The sequence below is a fragment of the Phasianus colchicus genome, chromosome 26, assembly GCF_987193195.1.
Source record: "Phasianus colchicus chromosome 26, bPhaCol1.hap1.1, whole genome shotgun sequence".
In the NCBI taxonomy this organism is placed as follows: domain Eukaryota; kingdom Metazoa; phylum Chordata; class Aves; order Galliformes; family Phasianidae; genus Phasianus; species Phasianus colchicus.
In genome coordinates, this window is record NC_143461.1 from 5,969,025 (window position 1) to 5,983,148 (window position 14,124).

The 14,124-nt window shown below is 63.1% G+C and overlaps 2 protein-coding genes across 2 annotated transcripts; one reads left to right on the forward strand and one right to left on the reverse strand.

Annotated features, from left to right (window-relative positions):
* Window positions 1–1,389: 1,389 nt before the first annotated feature.
* Window positions 1,390–4,210, reverse strand: CCR10 (C-C motif chemokine receptor 10). The gene is made up of 2 exons (XM_090125133.1): window positions 3,778–4,210; window positions 1,390–2,863 (listed from the first exon to the last, which is right to left on the reverse strand). Exons 1-2 carry the CDS (start codon window positions 3,961–3,963, stop codon window positions 1,787–1,789), a joined length of 1,263 nt encoding a protein of 420 aa, XP_089981259.1. The 5' UTR covers window positions 3,964–4,210; the 3' UTR covers window positions 1,390–1,786.
* A 1,582-nt stretch (window positions 4,211–5,792) lies between these two features.
* On the forward strand, window positions 5,793–14,028 carry CNTNAP1 (contactin associated protein 1). Its single transcript, XM_031600573.2, has 24 exons — window positions 5,793–5,935; window positions 7,160–7,261; window positions 7,463–7,656; window positions 7,746–7,893; window positions 8,141–8,344; window positions 8,417–8,601; window positions 8,685–8,828; window positions 9,164–9,425; window positions 9,504–9,653; window positions 9,723–9,894; window positions 9,958–10,064; window positions 10,145–10,264; window positions 10,386–10,589; window positions 10,670–10,826; window positions 10,931–11,058; window positions 11,138–11,305; window positions 11,372–11,590; window positions 11,665–11,904; window positions 11,987–12,223; window positions 12,297–12,424; window positions 12,498–12,591; window positions 12,681–12,914; window positions 13,016–13,063; window positions 13,156–14,028. Exons 1-24 carry the CDS (start codon window positions 5,857–5,859, stop codon window positions 13,344–13,346), a joined length of 3,915 nt encoding a protein of 1,304 aa, XP_031456433.1. The 5' UTR covers window positions 5,793–5,856; the 3' UTR covers window positions 13,347–14,028.
* Window positions 14,029–14,124: the final 96 nt, after the last annotated feature.

Here is a 14,124-nt window from a genome sequence, read left to right on the forward strand (position 1 = left end):
CAGCCCCGGCCCAGGAGGGCCCGGAATGCCGGTGCCGCCTGCAGGGCGCAGCTCCCATGTTGCACGGAACGACTCTCCCCCATCCCACCCCACTTCCACCGGCGCGGCCCTTTCACCCCTCGGTGTCACGGGCACGTTTCGTGCTCTCACAGCCGCGGTTGCACCGTGTGCACGATGCGGGCGCGGGGCCACAGGCCGTCCTGCCAGCGCCGTCACCTCGGCGCGGCAGCGAACGCGGCTGCTGCAGCCCCGGAAGGGTTAAACCATCCGCCCGGCCCTCCGGGAGCCGCTGGGACCGGGCCGTGCAGCCAGGAGCCGCCAGCTCGCCTCCCACGCACCGCCAGCCCCGAGGGGCCGCGGGGAGGGAGCGGGGCGGCTGCGGGGCCACTTCTGCGGGGGCAGAGCAGCAGCTCCGGGACCGGCATGGTGCTCGCGGTGCGGGGAGATACGGCGCGGCCGTGGGGCAGCCCGAAGCTGGGCAGGGAGCTGGGAGTGCGCGCGGCACGGGGTCGGTGCAGCAGAATGGGGGCTGCGAGGGGATGGGGGCCCTACGGTGCTGAGTCAGCGGTAATTGCGTTTCCTGCCCAGAAGTAGGCGAAGGGTCTAAGCTTCCCAGTATGAGCTGGGCTGATCCCAGAGCGTGTGCGTGAGCAGGAAGAGGTCTCCAAACCGAGAGATGGGGAAGCATCACCCCACACACAGCAGAAACCCTCGGTGTAAGAGCCAGAGGGAACCGACCCAAGGCTCAGAACCGCCCCCCCGCAGGGAAGCTTGAACTGCCCCTGCAGCCCCTGGAATTGCTGCTCTGGGCACTCTGCCGCTCAGCTCTGTGCTGGCATTGCTCAGCCCCGGTGGGAGGCCGAGGTCAACAGGAGCATCAACCCTTGGAGCCACTGGGATGGACGTGCTGGGGCCAAATCTCATGGGGAAATGAGAGGAGAGGAAGGGAGAGGAAAACCCCTCTTGCCTATCTCCCTGGGGGGGGGTTTCCAGCCTGAGCCAGAGTAGGATTTTCCCGAGGATCACACTGCGGGCCCCGGGGGGTTTTCCGCCCCCTACAGCCTCAGTGTGGGTCGGTGGGCTCTGCCACCGCCTCTGCCCTGCTGCTGATGGTGGAGGCTGTGACATCCACTGCTTCTGCTGGAGCGCGGCTAGGCCGTTCCCATCCCGTGACTGAGGGTCCCAACCCCGCGGGTGCCCCCGGCTCGGGCAGACGCGGTCAGGCCCTGCAGCGTTGTGCGCACGGGCAGGACGGGAAACGCTGGGTTCTGCTGCCTCCTGCAGGCATCCACCGGCCACTGCTGGGGCGCTTCCCCCGCTTGCCGATATCGGCCTCGGTACCCACGGCAGCTTCTGCTCCTCCACCCCGGAGAGCCCCGGCCTCGCAGGGATGTGGCCTCACATAGCGAAGTTCGAGCAGGGTTTATTGCAAGAGTGGAAACGAAGGTGGAAGGCGCTGCCCTGCGGCAATGCACAGTCCCACTCACACACATACACGGCAGTGCACGGTCCTACTGGGGCACGCATGGCACTGCACAGAGCCTTCGTGGCATGCGCCCCCCCAGCCACGTGTGGCATTGCATGGTTTCCCTGCAGCTGGGGACGTTTCTCCGGTGCTGGCATTTGGCTCTGCACGCGAGGCATTGTCTCCATCTGCCCAGGACACAGTCTGTCCGTCCTGCCCCTATCAGTAGCTCCAGGGACTCCTGGGGCCATTCAGGCTTTCCCTGGGGGGGTTCTGAGTCCCGCGGGTGCTGGCGCCTGCCCTGGGCACAGCACTACATTCCTATGCCACATCTTGGCAGGTGGAGAGTGATGAGCGCTGACGAGGACTGGGGCAGCCGGGGCAGCGCGGGTCGATGTTCCCCACACAGCCAGCATCGCTGGCCAGCAGCCACAGCTCACGGCGGAAGCGCTGGCCCAGGAAGGCATAGAGCAGTGGGTTGAGGCAGCAGCGCAGGGATGCCAGCCCGCTGGTGACCAGCAGCGCCAGGTCCTTACGGCGGCTCTGGGCACAGCTCAGCTCCCAGCTGGCCAGCAGCTCGGCTGTGTCCAGCAGCACCATCAAGCTGTAGGGCAGCTGCAGGGCCACAAACACCAGCACAAGGGCCAGCAGCACCCTCAGCGCCCGGTGGGGCTGAGCGCCACGAGCCGCCAGCAGCGTCCGAGCCACGGCTGTGTAGCAGCTTGCCATCACCACAAAGGGCACGGCAAAGCCCAGCACGACCTGCGTGAGGTTGGTGGCTCCCCGTGCTGCCCGTGACACTGCCGGGGGGAAAACAACACGGCAAATGTGGAGGTCCTGGTGCCGTTCTGCTTTGCCGTAGACGAACTGCGGCAGTGCCAGCAGCGCAGCCAGCAGCCAGGCCAGGCCCACCGTCAGCCAGCCATGGCGACGAGCCCGCGGGCGCAGGCGGCACGCGGCTGGCACCCGCACAATGGCCACGTAGCGGTCCATGCTGATGCAGGTGAGGAAGAGGAAGCCGCTGTAGAAGTTGAGGGCATAAACGCCTTGCAGCACCTTGCAGGCAGCTGTGTCTGGGGACCAGCCCTGCAGCATCACAGTGACGGCAAAGGGCAGCGTCAGCAGCAGAAGGAGGTCAGATAGGGCCAGGTGCAGCAGGCAGACATCGGTGATGCTGCGTGCCCGGCGGTAGCGGGTGTGCGTGAGCAGCACCAGCCCATTGCCCACCGTGCCCAGCAGCGAGAGCAGCAGATAGATGGCTGGCTGGTAGGTGCGGGCAAAGCCCTGCACTGCCTGCTTCTCACACAGCTCAGGCAGCGTGCCGTCATCCCACGAGACGCTGTACTCCCAGGTGTAGAAGTCGGTGGTGGCCGTCATCACCATGGGGGTGGGGTTTGCCTGCACAGAGGGATCAGGATCGAGGGATCACAGCCAAACTGATTTGGAAGGGACCTTACAGCCCCCTCAGCCCCACTGCCCTCACTCTCTTTTAGTTTAAAACCATTCTCTCTTGTTCTGTCACTATCAGATCGTGTAAAAAGTCACTCTCCTTTCCAGTGAGCCCCCTGCAAGCACTGCAGGGCTGCTCCATGGTCTCCATAGGTCACTCTCTCCAGGCTGAGCACCCGCCACTCTCTCCGTTTGTCTCAATGGGAGAGATGCTCTAACCAGGGGTGCCCGCTGCCCGCTGCCCCAGTGCAGTGCGCAGCCCCCGCCCAGCCCCACCAAACAGCCCCACTGTGGGGAGCCCTGAGGGTGGCTCAGTTTCCATCTCACACCCACTCAGAGCAGTGGCAGATTCACCTAGCTCAGTCATTGCGAGAGCAAACAAGACCTTCCCACACTCCCTGCTGCAGCACAGTGCTAGTGGAGCAATGTCACCCCAGCCCCAATGTCTCTGATCGGATCCCACATCCACGAACCAGCTCTGACTCCATGGGGCTGCTCTGAGTGGTCCCACAGGGCTCCCAGGGGCTCACACTCGACTCCACACACAGTCCACAGTGTCCCCTTGCAGGTGACCCTGTGCAGCCAACCCCAATCTTGGTGCCAGTGGCCCCAGGTGCTGTGGGTGCAAAAGGACCTTTCCAGTGCCCACTTGTGCATCTAGGTTTGACACTGATTCCAGGCAGAATCTGTCCCCAGCAGCTCCCCAGCTCCTGGGGACTTGGAGCACCAAGTGCTGCCCTGCTTGTCCCTTACAGTCCCCCCAGCCCACAAGGATCACAAGAGAAAGTTTAAAAGCAAAAGCAAGAGCCAGAGAGTGATATGCCCACCAGACTCTGTGAACTCCTCTCTCCACAGCCCCTCACCTCCTCCATTGCACAGCAGGACCTCTCCCCTCCTCTCTCAGAGGCTCCAGAGCCGTCGGTGTCTTTGAGCTCTGCAACCTGTGGTTTGACCGCGTGCCGCACCCGATACTGAGAGATGTGCTGAGAGTACAAGCCCAGCCCCAGGGGGGAAGGAGAAGCAGCCATGACCCTGCTCTGGAGCTGCATCCTGCATCTTTACTTTGTGGCTACTGTCTGCATGCTGAGGTACAGAAATAACTGTGCTCTGCTTAGCTCTGGTGCTGCAGGGCTGGGGGATGACACCCAGGCACAGGGAGGAGAGATAGGCTGAGGACACCCAGCACTCACAGGAGTTCCCAGTCCAACAGGGTTGCTGTTGGTGTCTCCCACTCTGCAGCACAGGCTGCATGCAGAAGGCTGTGTGAGAGCCAGAGGGAAGCAATGCCAAAGAGAGTGCAGGACTGCTGTGGGCTGGCACTGTCCCAGAGCAGCAAGCAGAGCCGTGTCTAGCCTGGGCATTGCTTGCCCTGATGGGAAATGGCAGTTGCAGGAACCAGGGACACTGCTGATGCATGGTATCCCCCTTGCCCACAGAGTCCCACACTCTCCTCTTCTCCTGTGCCCCTGTGTTCCATCAGTGCTGGGCAGGCGGTTTGCTGGTTGTTGACAACACCATTCCCAGCCCCTCCTTATGAGCCAGATCAGGATTTGCAGGAAAGAGGACCCATTTTGCTCTCCCCAGCAGGGAGCAAATTGATTTCATGCTCTAGCAGGCTTTTTGCCTCTTGTAGCAATAATCCCTCAATCCCCCTTTCTCCCAGCAACAGCCATCTTTCCATGGCTTATCCCAGCTCTGTGCAGAGTCCCTACCGGCCCCAAGAGCTCTCTGCTGGTGCCCTGGGGCCATGGAGCTGCTGCAGGCTGGGCATCCGCAGGGTTCTCTCCTCCCTGCCCCTGCTAAGGCGCATACATGCTCCAGACCTTTGCTCTGTGCCTGCTCTGGGGGTACCATTCTGCTGGGGGAAAGGAAGGGACACAGCCCTGGAACAAATGTCAGGATACAGCCTGGTTGGACCCACCAGCACTGCGAGGATGTGGGAGCCAAGAGGGCCTTCAACTGCATCCACATACCCCAGGGACGTGGCTCCAGCTCTCAGCAGCAGCAGCACATGCCACCAGCTCTCCCCACAGCCCCTCTGCACCTGGATCTTTCTGTTCCCTCTTTCACCACCTGCTCTGGCCTCAGCTCAGCTCCTGCACAGGAAGCAGCCCCAGCAATACTGCAGGTGACAGCAGCATTGCCCAGTGAAGTGCTGGACTCTTGCTGGGCACCAGGACCCTGCTTGGGCCCGGCAGCCCCCAGAGCATCCCCATCCCTCAGGGGCTGGATCCCCACAGGCACCGCATGGTCTGTGGGGCAGGTGGCATATGTAGGGCACACAGCTGCCAGCCCCCTCCCCCGTCCCCTCAGTGGGTGTCTGGGGATGTTTGGGAACAGTTGCAGGCTAAATCCTGCTCTTCTACGCCACTGGGAAAGACAGGCGACCCCTCAACCCGCAGGCCTTAATCTGCTGCTTGATTACAAGCAGTCACCACATCTGCTGCAAGAGGGCTGGCAGACACCACTTAAATCCTTCCCTGCTGCAGCTGTGGGCACCGGGTGCTGGGTCACGTCTGGGGGGGCTGCACCACGAGCCACCAGCGCTGCTCACCCTGCGTGATGCCCCACACAGCACCCACCCCGTGCATCACTCTCCGTGCACCCCCTGTGCAGTGCTCTTCCCGCGCAACGCTCTCCCCCTACGGCTCTCCCCCCAGGTGCCCCCCCTCCATTCCTGCAGGCCGTGCGCTTTGGGTGCCACGCGGGGCCGGGGCTACCCCGTGGGTGCCGGCGGGAATCGGGACGGGCACCCCGAGGCCGCTCGAGAGCTGGGGGGGCTCTGCGGGGGCTCTGCGGGGGCTCTGCGCTTTGCCCCAGCGCTGCCCGTCCCGGGGCCGCCCCGCCGCCACCGCCCCGTGGGCGGAGCCGCCGTTCTCGCTCCGCCGCGCGGCTGCAGCACCGGGAGCGGCGGCGCCGAGGGCGCTCGGGGCGCTCCAGCGATGGGCGTTCGCCGCCTCCTCGGGTTCCTGCTCGCCGCTTGCGCCGCTCTCCTCGGGCCCGGCCCAGGCTGCCTCGCACGTAAGTGGGGCCGCGGTCCCGGGAGCCGCCGCTCCGCACTGCGGGACGGAGCCGCATTGCTCGGCACCCCCCGACATCCCTCTCCCCTCGAGCATCCCCCTCCAGCCTCCTTCCCCAGTTCTCTCGGTCATCCCCTGGCGCCCCGCTCCGCGCTTTTCCCAAGGTCACCCCCGGCTACGGGCGTCCCGGCGTCTCCCCCGAGCGCCCGCCCGGGGCCGCCCAGCCGCAGCCCCCGCGCCCGTGCAGGGCCCCGCCCGCACTGTTCCGTGACCCCGCACCGGGAGCCCTGGGATGCGCCGGGCATCGCCCCCCGCGCTTCACATCCCGTCCTCCCTCGCCCCGCATCCCGAGCATCCCGGGTCGGGAGGACGCAGCTCCGTGCGCCTCCGCCAAGACCACGGGCAGCGCCGCGCGGCTGCGGCAGGGAGGGCGGGGGGGGGTGCCGAGGCCCAACGCCTGCAGCTCGGCGGGGCCGGGGGGGAGCGGTGAGGGAGGCGCGGGGCGATGGAGGCGCGCGGGGGTGACGGCTGAGGGTGGAGCTGTGCGGGTGGTGGGCTCGGAGCGGCTGCCGTTGAACCCACGCGGAACAGAAGCTGCAGCCGATGCTCCGGGTCTCCTCCGGGACGGCGCCCCAGGGTCGGCCTGCCCCGGCACAGCCGTGCGGTGGGCTCGGTGACCCCGACCCCACCAACATCCTCCTCTGCGGACGCTGCCTTCTCTGAAGATCTGCGGCTTTCTGCCCCGGCCCCACTGGGGGGCTCCGGACCCGGCAGCCGCCTCGGGCCGGGGGTCGAGGCGGGGCGGGCGGCGGTTCCTCGGCTCCCACGGCACTGCGGAGGCTGCGGTGCGTCAGCTCCCGCCGCAGTGGGAGCGCAGAGGAAGGCGCGGACCCTCGGCCGGGGGCGCTGAGCAGTGCCTGCAGACCCGTTCCCAAAAGCGGGGACAGCGGGAGGGGCCGACGGCAGCACCGCCCCCGGTTCTCAGCGCGGCTCAGCAACGCAGAAGCGCTGGGTCACGGTGCGGGGCTCGGCGGCTGCGGGCAGCGCGGGGCTGCGTTCATCGCCCCGCGGATCCGCCACCGTCCGTCAGCGCTCCTCCGTCACCCCCCGCCTCCCATTTCGCAGCGTGGGGAACTGCCCCCCCACGCATCCATCTCCCATGCGGCTGTCCGTGTGCGGTGCTGCGGGGGTTGGGATGCCACACCCAGTGCCCCGTTCCCCGCAGGGCCGTGTTACGATGAGTTGGTTGGATCCCTCTACTCCTCGTCCATCGGCGCCTCTTCCCGATACAACATCTTCTACTCGGCAAGCTTCGCCCGGCTGCACAGTGAGCACTCCCACCACGGGGACGGGAACAACACGTGGGGACAAAATTCACGGGGTGTAGGGGCTATGGGAATGTCCCCCCGCAACGTTTCCCCATCAGCATCCCCCTGGTGTGCAGGGAGCTCCCCCCGCGGGTACTGGGCTGGGAGTGTTGGGGTTGCGGATTCCCGCTGAGACCCCCCCACCCCTCCCGCTCCCATAGGCACTAGTGGGTGGTCCCCCGACCCCCGTGACAAGCAGCCCTGGCTGCAAATCGACCTGATGCAGAAGCACAGGATCAACGCAGTGGCCACACAGGGGACCTTCAACACATATGACTGGCTGACACGCTACATCGTGCTCTACGGGGACCACCCTACCAGCTGGAAACCCTTCTTCCAGCAGGGCAGCAACTGGGTAAGCACTGCCCATCTTCCTGGGGGGTGGGAGTCTGGGGGGGGTGAAGGCAGTTGTTGCTCCAGGCTGAGCTGTCCCTTTACCACCAGACTTTCTTTGGAAATGTGAATGAGAGTGGGGTGGTGAGGCATGACCTGCACTACCCCATCCTCGCCCGCTACGTCCGCATCATCCCAGTGGCCTGGAACCCACGAGGGAAGATCGGGCTGCGCCTGGGCCTCTATGGCTGCCCCTACCGTGAGTACCGACCCAGGGGTTCCCGCATGGGGAGGGACTCAGCCCCATAGCTGCATGGCACTGGGCCAGCTTCTGTGCAGATGCTAGAGCCGCAGTCTGGCTTTGGCACACACCAAAACCCTTTTCCAGCATTCATTAGAGATGATATAAACCTGCCTCGATGGTCAGGACAGTCAGACCTATGTGCTCCCCAGTGTCGGGGTGCCCACTGCTGCAGGGCAATGACACGGCTCTGCCTCACTCTCAGGATCCCACGTGCTCTACTTCGATGGGGATGATGCAATCTCCTACCGCTTCCGGGCCAAGAAGATCAGCACCATGGAAGATGATATCTCCTTCAACTTCAAGACAGTGGAGCAGGATGGTGTGCTGATGCATGGGGAGGGCTCGCAGGGTGACTACATCACAGTGGAGCTCAAACAAGCCCAGCTCCTCCTGCACATCAGCTTAGGTGAGCCGGGGCTGGGGGGAACAACAGGTGGGGCTGAGGCGAGAATACAGAGTGACTGTGCACCCTCCCCAGGCAGCAGTCCGCTGCACGCCACTGAGGGCCACACGACGGTGGTGGTGGGCAGCCTCCTGGATGACCAGCACTGGCACTCGCTGCACATCGAGCGTTACGGCCACCATGTCAACCTGACACTGGATGGAGAAGTGAAGCGCTTCCGCTGCCATGGCACCTTCGACCACCTTGACCTTGAAACTGAGGTGGGTGTGCAAGCAGGGATCCGCCGGGCTGCCGGCTCTGTGCTGTGTCAGCATGAGGCTGAGCCCCCCACTCTACCTCCCAGATCTTCTTTGGAGGGGTGATCGACCAGGACAAGCAGCACCTCACCTACCGGCAAAACTTCCGTGGCTGTGTGGAGAACATAATCTTCAATGGGGTCAACATCGCTGACCTGGCCCGACACCGGAGATCCAACATCCGCTTCGAGGTCTGACTCCACAGCCCCCACCAGGGGCTGGGATCCCATCCCCTTCCCTGGGGGTCCCTGTCACAGAGTGACCCCTTCCCTAGAGCCTTGTCCCTGCTGTGGGTGACCCCTTTCCCAGGGCTGTGTTTCCCTTGCACTGGGGTGATGTGATGCTGGCGGCTGCTGCACTCAGCCAAGCGGTCCCGCATCGACTGCACGAGGTCACCTCTGGCCCAGGGCATCCATTCAGCAGCACCAGGCAACAAAATCGAGCGGTGGCCACTGGGGCCATGGAGGGGGGGTCTCCCTGCTGTGGGAGCATCTCACCCCTCACCACCTCCTATGGTCACCCCCAGGGCAGCGTGGGCCACTACTGCCAGGACCAGGTGAACATCCCCATCACCTTTGCCGGCATCAACAACTACGTGCAGGTGCCAGGCATCCCCCGCAGGAACCGTCTGGCTGTCAGCTTTCGCTTCCGCTCCTGGGATACAGCTGGGCTGCTGCTCTACACTAGCTTCGCTGACCGCCTGGGCTCACTGGAGATGGTGCTGAGTGAGGGCCAGGTCAATGTCTCCATTGCCCAGCCTGGCAAGAAGAAGCTCGAGTTCGCTGCAGGTGAGCTGGGGGCTGCCTAGGGGCTGGGGGCCAGTTCAATGCCTGTGCCCCCCTGAGTGCTCAGCTCTCTCCACACAGGACATCGCCTGAACGATGGCTTCTGGCACTCGGTGCAGCTGGTGGCACGGGAGGGCTCAGCCGTGGTTACCATTGATGATGACGATGGTGCTGAATTTCGTGTGGCTCATCCCTTCCAGCTCCGCACAGGCAGCCAGTACTTTTTTGGAGGTGGGTGTGGGATGGGCGCACCGTGGGGACATACAGTGCCAGGCCCTGCTAACACCCTGTACCCTGCAGGATGCCCCAAGCCCGCGTCGCTCACTGGCTGCCGTTCCAACCAGACGGCATTCCACGGCTGCCTGCAGATGCTGAGTGTGGACATGCAGCCCGTGGATCTGGAGATGCTGGTGCAGCACCGCCTGGGGAAGTACGCCGATGTCTTCTTTAATGTCTGTGGCATAACGGACAGGTATGGCTTGGGCAGCAGGGGGGAGGTGCAGGCAGGGCTGGGACTCACCCCCTGTGCCCTCAGGTGCACCCCCAACCTGTGCGAGCATGACAGCCGCTGCGTGCAGTCCTGGGATGACTTCATGTGCATCTGCGACTTGACAGGCTACAAGGGAGAGACCTGCCACAAATGTGAGCGTGGGGCAGGGCGGCACTGTGGCTCTCCCCACTACCACGGTACAATCTTCATTCCCCTCATTCCCCTCTCCCAGCCCTTTACAAAGAATCCTGTGATGCATACCGGGTCAGCGGGAAGACCTCGGGGAACTACACTATTGACCCGGATGGCAGTGGACCACTGAAGCCCTTCACAGTGTACTGTGACATCCGAGGTGGGTGCAGTGGGGTGGGGGGAGGCGTGGGGCTGCCTTCAAGGACTGGACCCCTACACGTGCCTGGATCTGGAGCACAATGGAGGGAACAGGGGAACCTCCTAACAGCTCCACTCTGCAGAGGACCGGGCATGGACTATCATCCGGCACAATCGGCACTATGCCACGCGAGTGACGGGCTCCAGCGTGGACCAGCCCTACCTGGGTGAAGTGGAGTACTGGAATGCCTCCTGGGCTGAGGTCTCAGCACTGGCCAATGCCTCTGAGTACTGCGAACAGCGGATTGAGTTCCACTGCTACAGCTCTCGCCTGCTCAACACCCCCTGTGAGCACCAGGAGGGAGCAGGGCCGTGGCGTGGGGCTGTGCCACAGGGCTGTGTCCTCAACCCACCCCTGTACCTCCAGCCGGGCTGCCCTACAGCTTCTGGATGGGCCGAAACAACGAGCGGCACTACTACTGGGGCGGCTCACGGCCAGGCATCCAGCGCTGCGCCTGCGGGCTGGACAAGAACTGTGCTGATCCCGAGTACTTCTGCAACTGTGATGCCAACCATGCACTGTGGTGAGTGCCAGGCAGAAGCTGTGGGCAAAGGGAGGGCATGGGTCAGGGGTCCAGGTGGAAACAGGACCTCTGTATGGCACCTCTGATGCATGATCCATTTGCAGGAGGACGGACAAAGGCCTGCTGACCTTCGTGGACCACCTGCCCGTCACACAGGTGGTGGTGGGAGACACCAACCGCTCTGGATCTGAAGCACAGTTCCTGCTGGGCCCCCTGCGGTGCTATGGAGACCGTGAGTGACCAGAGCTGTGTTAGGGTCCGTGCCCACTTTGGGTCTGCACCCACCACTCACCCTGTCCTGCTCCTCACAGGAAACACCTGGAACACCGTCTCCTTCAACAAAGGTGCAGCCCTGCTCTTCCCCACCTTCCAAGCCAACCACAGCCTCGACATCTCCTTCTATTTCAAGACCACTGCCCCATCTGGCGTCTTCCTGGAAAACCCCGGCACACAAAACTACATCCGCGTGGAGCTTAACAGTACGGGTGGGCTGTGGGGCGCAGAGGGCAGCAGGGTACAATGCTGCTGACACTGTGTCCCCACAGCCACCAGGGATGTGGTGTTTGCCTACGACATCGGAAACGGGCACGAGAACCTGACGGTTCGCTCAGCAGTGCCCTGGAATGATGACGAGTGGCACCAGGTGAAGGCAGAGCTCAATGTGAAGCTGGCCCGGCTGCGGGTGGACAGACTGCCCTGGGTGGTGCGGCCGGCCCCGCCACAGAGCTTCGTCCGCCTGGAGTTTGACAGACCCCTCTATGTCGGTGAGAGCCCCTGCCGTGCCCTGTGACCCCGTGTCCCCGCAGCACGCAGCTGATCAGTCCTGGTCCCACTGCAGGCTCGGCGGAGCACAAGATGCGTCCATTCCTGGGGTGTCTGCGGGCGCTGCGGATGAACGGCGTGACGCTCAACCTGGAGGGCAAGGCCAACGAGACAGAGGGCGTGCAGGTGAACTGCACTGGCCACTGCCAGGACCCGCCGGTGCCCTGCCAGAACAGTGGGCTCTGTGTCGAGCGCTACAGCCACTACAGCTGCAACTGCAGCATCTCTGCCTTTGATGGGCCCTTCTGCAACTATGGTGAGCAGTTTGGTGCTGTGGGCACAGCAGGGGGAAGCCTCCATGGGAGAGGAGCTTCCATCACCCTGTGGGTGCCCTGCAGACATCGGTGGGTACTTCGAGGAGGGTGCCTGGGTGCGGTACAACATCCTGCCCATGTCACTGTATGCTGCCCGCGAGTTTGCCAGCATAGTCAGCAGCCCCTGGCAACCCCTGCCCGGCTACAACCTCACTAATGAGGAGATCAGCTTCAGCTTCAGCACCACCTCGGCTCCTGCTGTGCTGCTCTACGTCAGCTCCTTTGTGAAGGACTACATGGCCGTTCTCATCAAGGATGACGGTGAGGGCACAGGGGGCTCCTCCAGCCCTGTGCTGAGGACCAGCCCTGCAGCCTTCACTCGCTCTGCTCGCAGGGAGCCTGCAGCTGCGCTACCAGCTGGGCACCAGCCCCTACATCTTTGCCCTCACCACCAAGCCAGTGACAGATGGGAGACCCCACCACGTCAACATCACCCGCTGGCACCGCACCCTGTACACGCAGGTATGGGACTGGGGCAACTGAAGGTGGGAGGTGCAGAAAGATAGGGGGCTGATGCTGAGTGTTTGCCCCTTAGGTGGATTATCTGCCCGTCATGGAACAGCAGTTCTCACTGTTTGTGGATAGCAAGTTGGACTCACCCAAGAACTTGTACCTCGGGCGTGTGATGGGTGAGCTGGGTCCCGCTGCCAGCACCAACACCCCTCTGCCCAGCACAGCCCTCAGCAGGGATATGCTATTTCCTTTTGTGCCCCCACAGAGACCGGCGTGATTGACCCTGAGATCCAGCGCTACAACACACCTGGATTCTCAGGCTGCCTCTCGGGGGTGAAGTTTAACAGTATTGTCCCCCTCAAAGCCATCTTCCGCCCCACCAGCATTGTGCGGCCCTATAGTGTGCAGGGGGAGGTGGTGGAGTCCAGCTGTGCCTCCATGCTGCCCCTCACCACCATCCTCATCCCGCCTGAGATGGACCCGTGGTACATGGGCACAGGTAGGGTCCCCCTAAAGCATGGGATGCTGCTCGCTGAGGCAGAAGCGATGCTCCAGCACAAACCCCACAGCCTCATCACAAATTCCACTTTATCCCTGCAGAGTTCCCCCATGTGCATGATGATGGCTGGGTTGGGATCATCATCGGATGTAAGTGAGATGCTCAGCTGGCCCCCTGAGCTGTGCCACGCATTGTCCCCCCATCCTCTTCCCAAATCCCTCACCATTCTTTTTCCCCACAGTCGTGACATTCCTGCTCCTGCTGCTTGGGGGCTTGCTGGTGCTGCTCTACTTCTACTACCACCGCTACAAGGGCTCCTACCACACCAATGAGCCCAAGGCCATCCAGGACTACAGCAGCGCCGTCAAACCGCTGTCAGTGCGCAAAGACCAGAACCTGCCCCAGATCCTGGAGGAGCCAAAAGGGGACTAGTGGGAGACCGGGGGTGGAATGGGCTCACAGCGCCCCGCGGCCACTGGGGCTGCCTGGAGACGAGCAAGCATCGCGGGACCAAAGGGCCGAGCACACCTGAACTGCCAGCACTGCCGAGCTGCCCGCTCCCACCTGCGCCTGGAGTGCGGCCACCGGCATCCTCGGCCCCACTGTGGCCCCTCAGCCACAGGCAGGCAGCTGCCCCCCGCTGCCCTTCCACGGAGACCCCGTGCCTGGCAGTCCCACACCCACGGGGGGAGTGCCCGGGCTGCCCCCAGCCCCCTCGCGCTGAATTCCCTGCTGCTTTACTCGCTTAGCAAGAGCCACGAAGGAACCACGCAATACCGCCGCGGCGCAGCCGGGGTGCCCAGCAATACCCGCCCGTGCCGTGCATGATGCCACTGCACTTTGCTGAAATGCTGCTTTCATACAATCAGGTACGGATCCTTTCTACCATTTTTGTTGCTGAATATTCTACTACACTCTAATTTTTTTATTCTATCAGTTTGTATAAAAAACAAAACGGAACTTCACGTCAGGTGTTATATTCCAAGTGTCGTGGTCAGTGGTCTGTAGTTTGCTACTTCTCTGTAAGAAGTGCTCGTCCTGCATTACCGCCAGCCCAGGGAACTCCCTGTTCACGCGCTGTACTGTGGTCAGACAATGTTATAGAAATGCATTTATCTACCCAAAGGCCTAGCTCCACTGGGCACTTTATTTTTTAAAAACCTGTTTTGTTGAATGAGATGTGAAGATACTCCAATAAAGGCAGAATGAT

What these genes read in the sequence shown, in the direction of transcription:
- CCR10 (XM_090125133.1), bottom strand. Translation starts at nt 3,963, where the DNA reads ATGCAGCTCCAGAGCAGGGTCATGGCTGCTTCTCCTTCCCCCCTGGGG. An exon ending in CCTGCTGTGCAATGGAGGAG is followed by an intron (nt 2,864 to 3,777) that starts GTGAGGGGCTGT and finishes CCCTCTGTGCAG; the next exon opens with GCAAACCCCACCCCCATGGT.
- CNTNAP1 (XM_031600573.2), top strand. Translation starts at nt 5,857, where the DNA reads ATGGGCGTTCGCCGCCTCCTCGGGTTCCTGCTCGCCGCTTGCGCCGCT. An exon ending in CATCCGCGTGGAGCTTAACA is followed by an intron (nt 11,306 to 11,371) that starts GTACGGGTGGGC and finishes GTGTCCCCACAG; the next exon opens with CCACCAGGGATGTGGTGTTT. An exon ending in CGTTCTCATCAAGGATGACG is followed by an intron (nt 12,224 to 12,296) that starts GTGAGGGCACAG and finishes CTCTGCTCGCAG; the next exon opens with GGAGCCTGCAGCTGCGCTAC.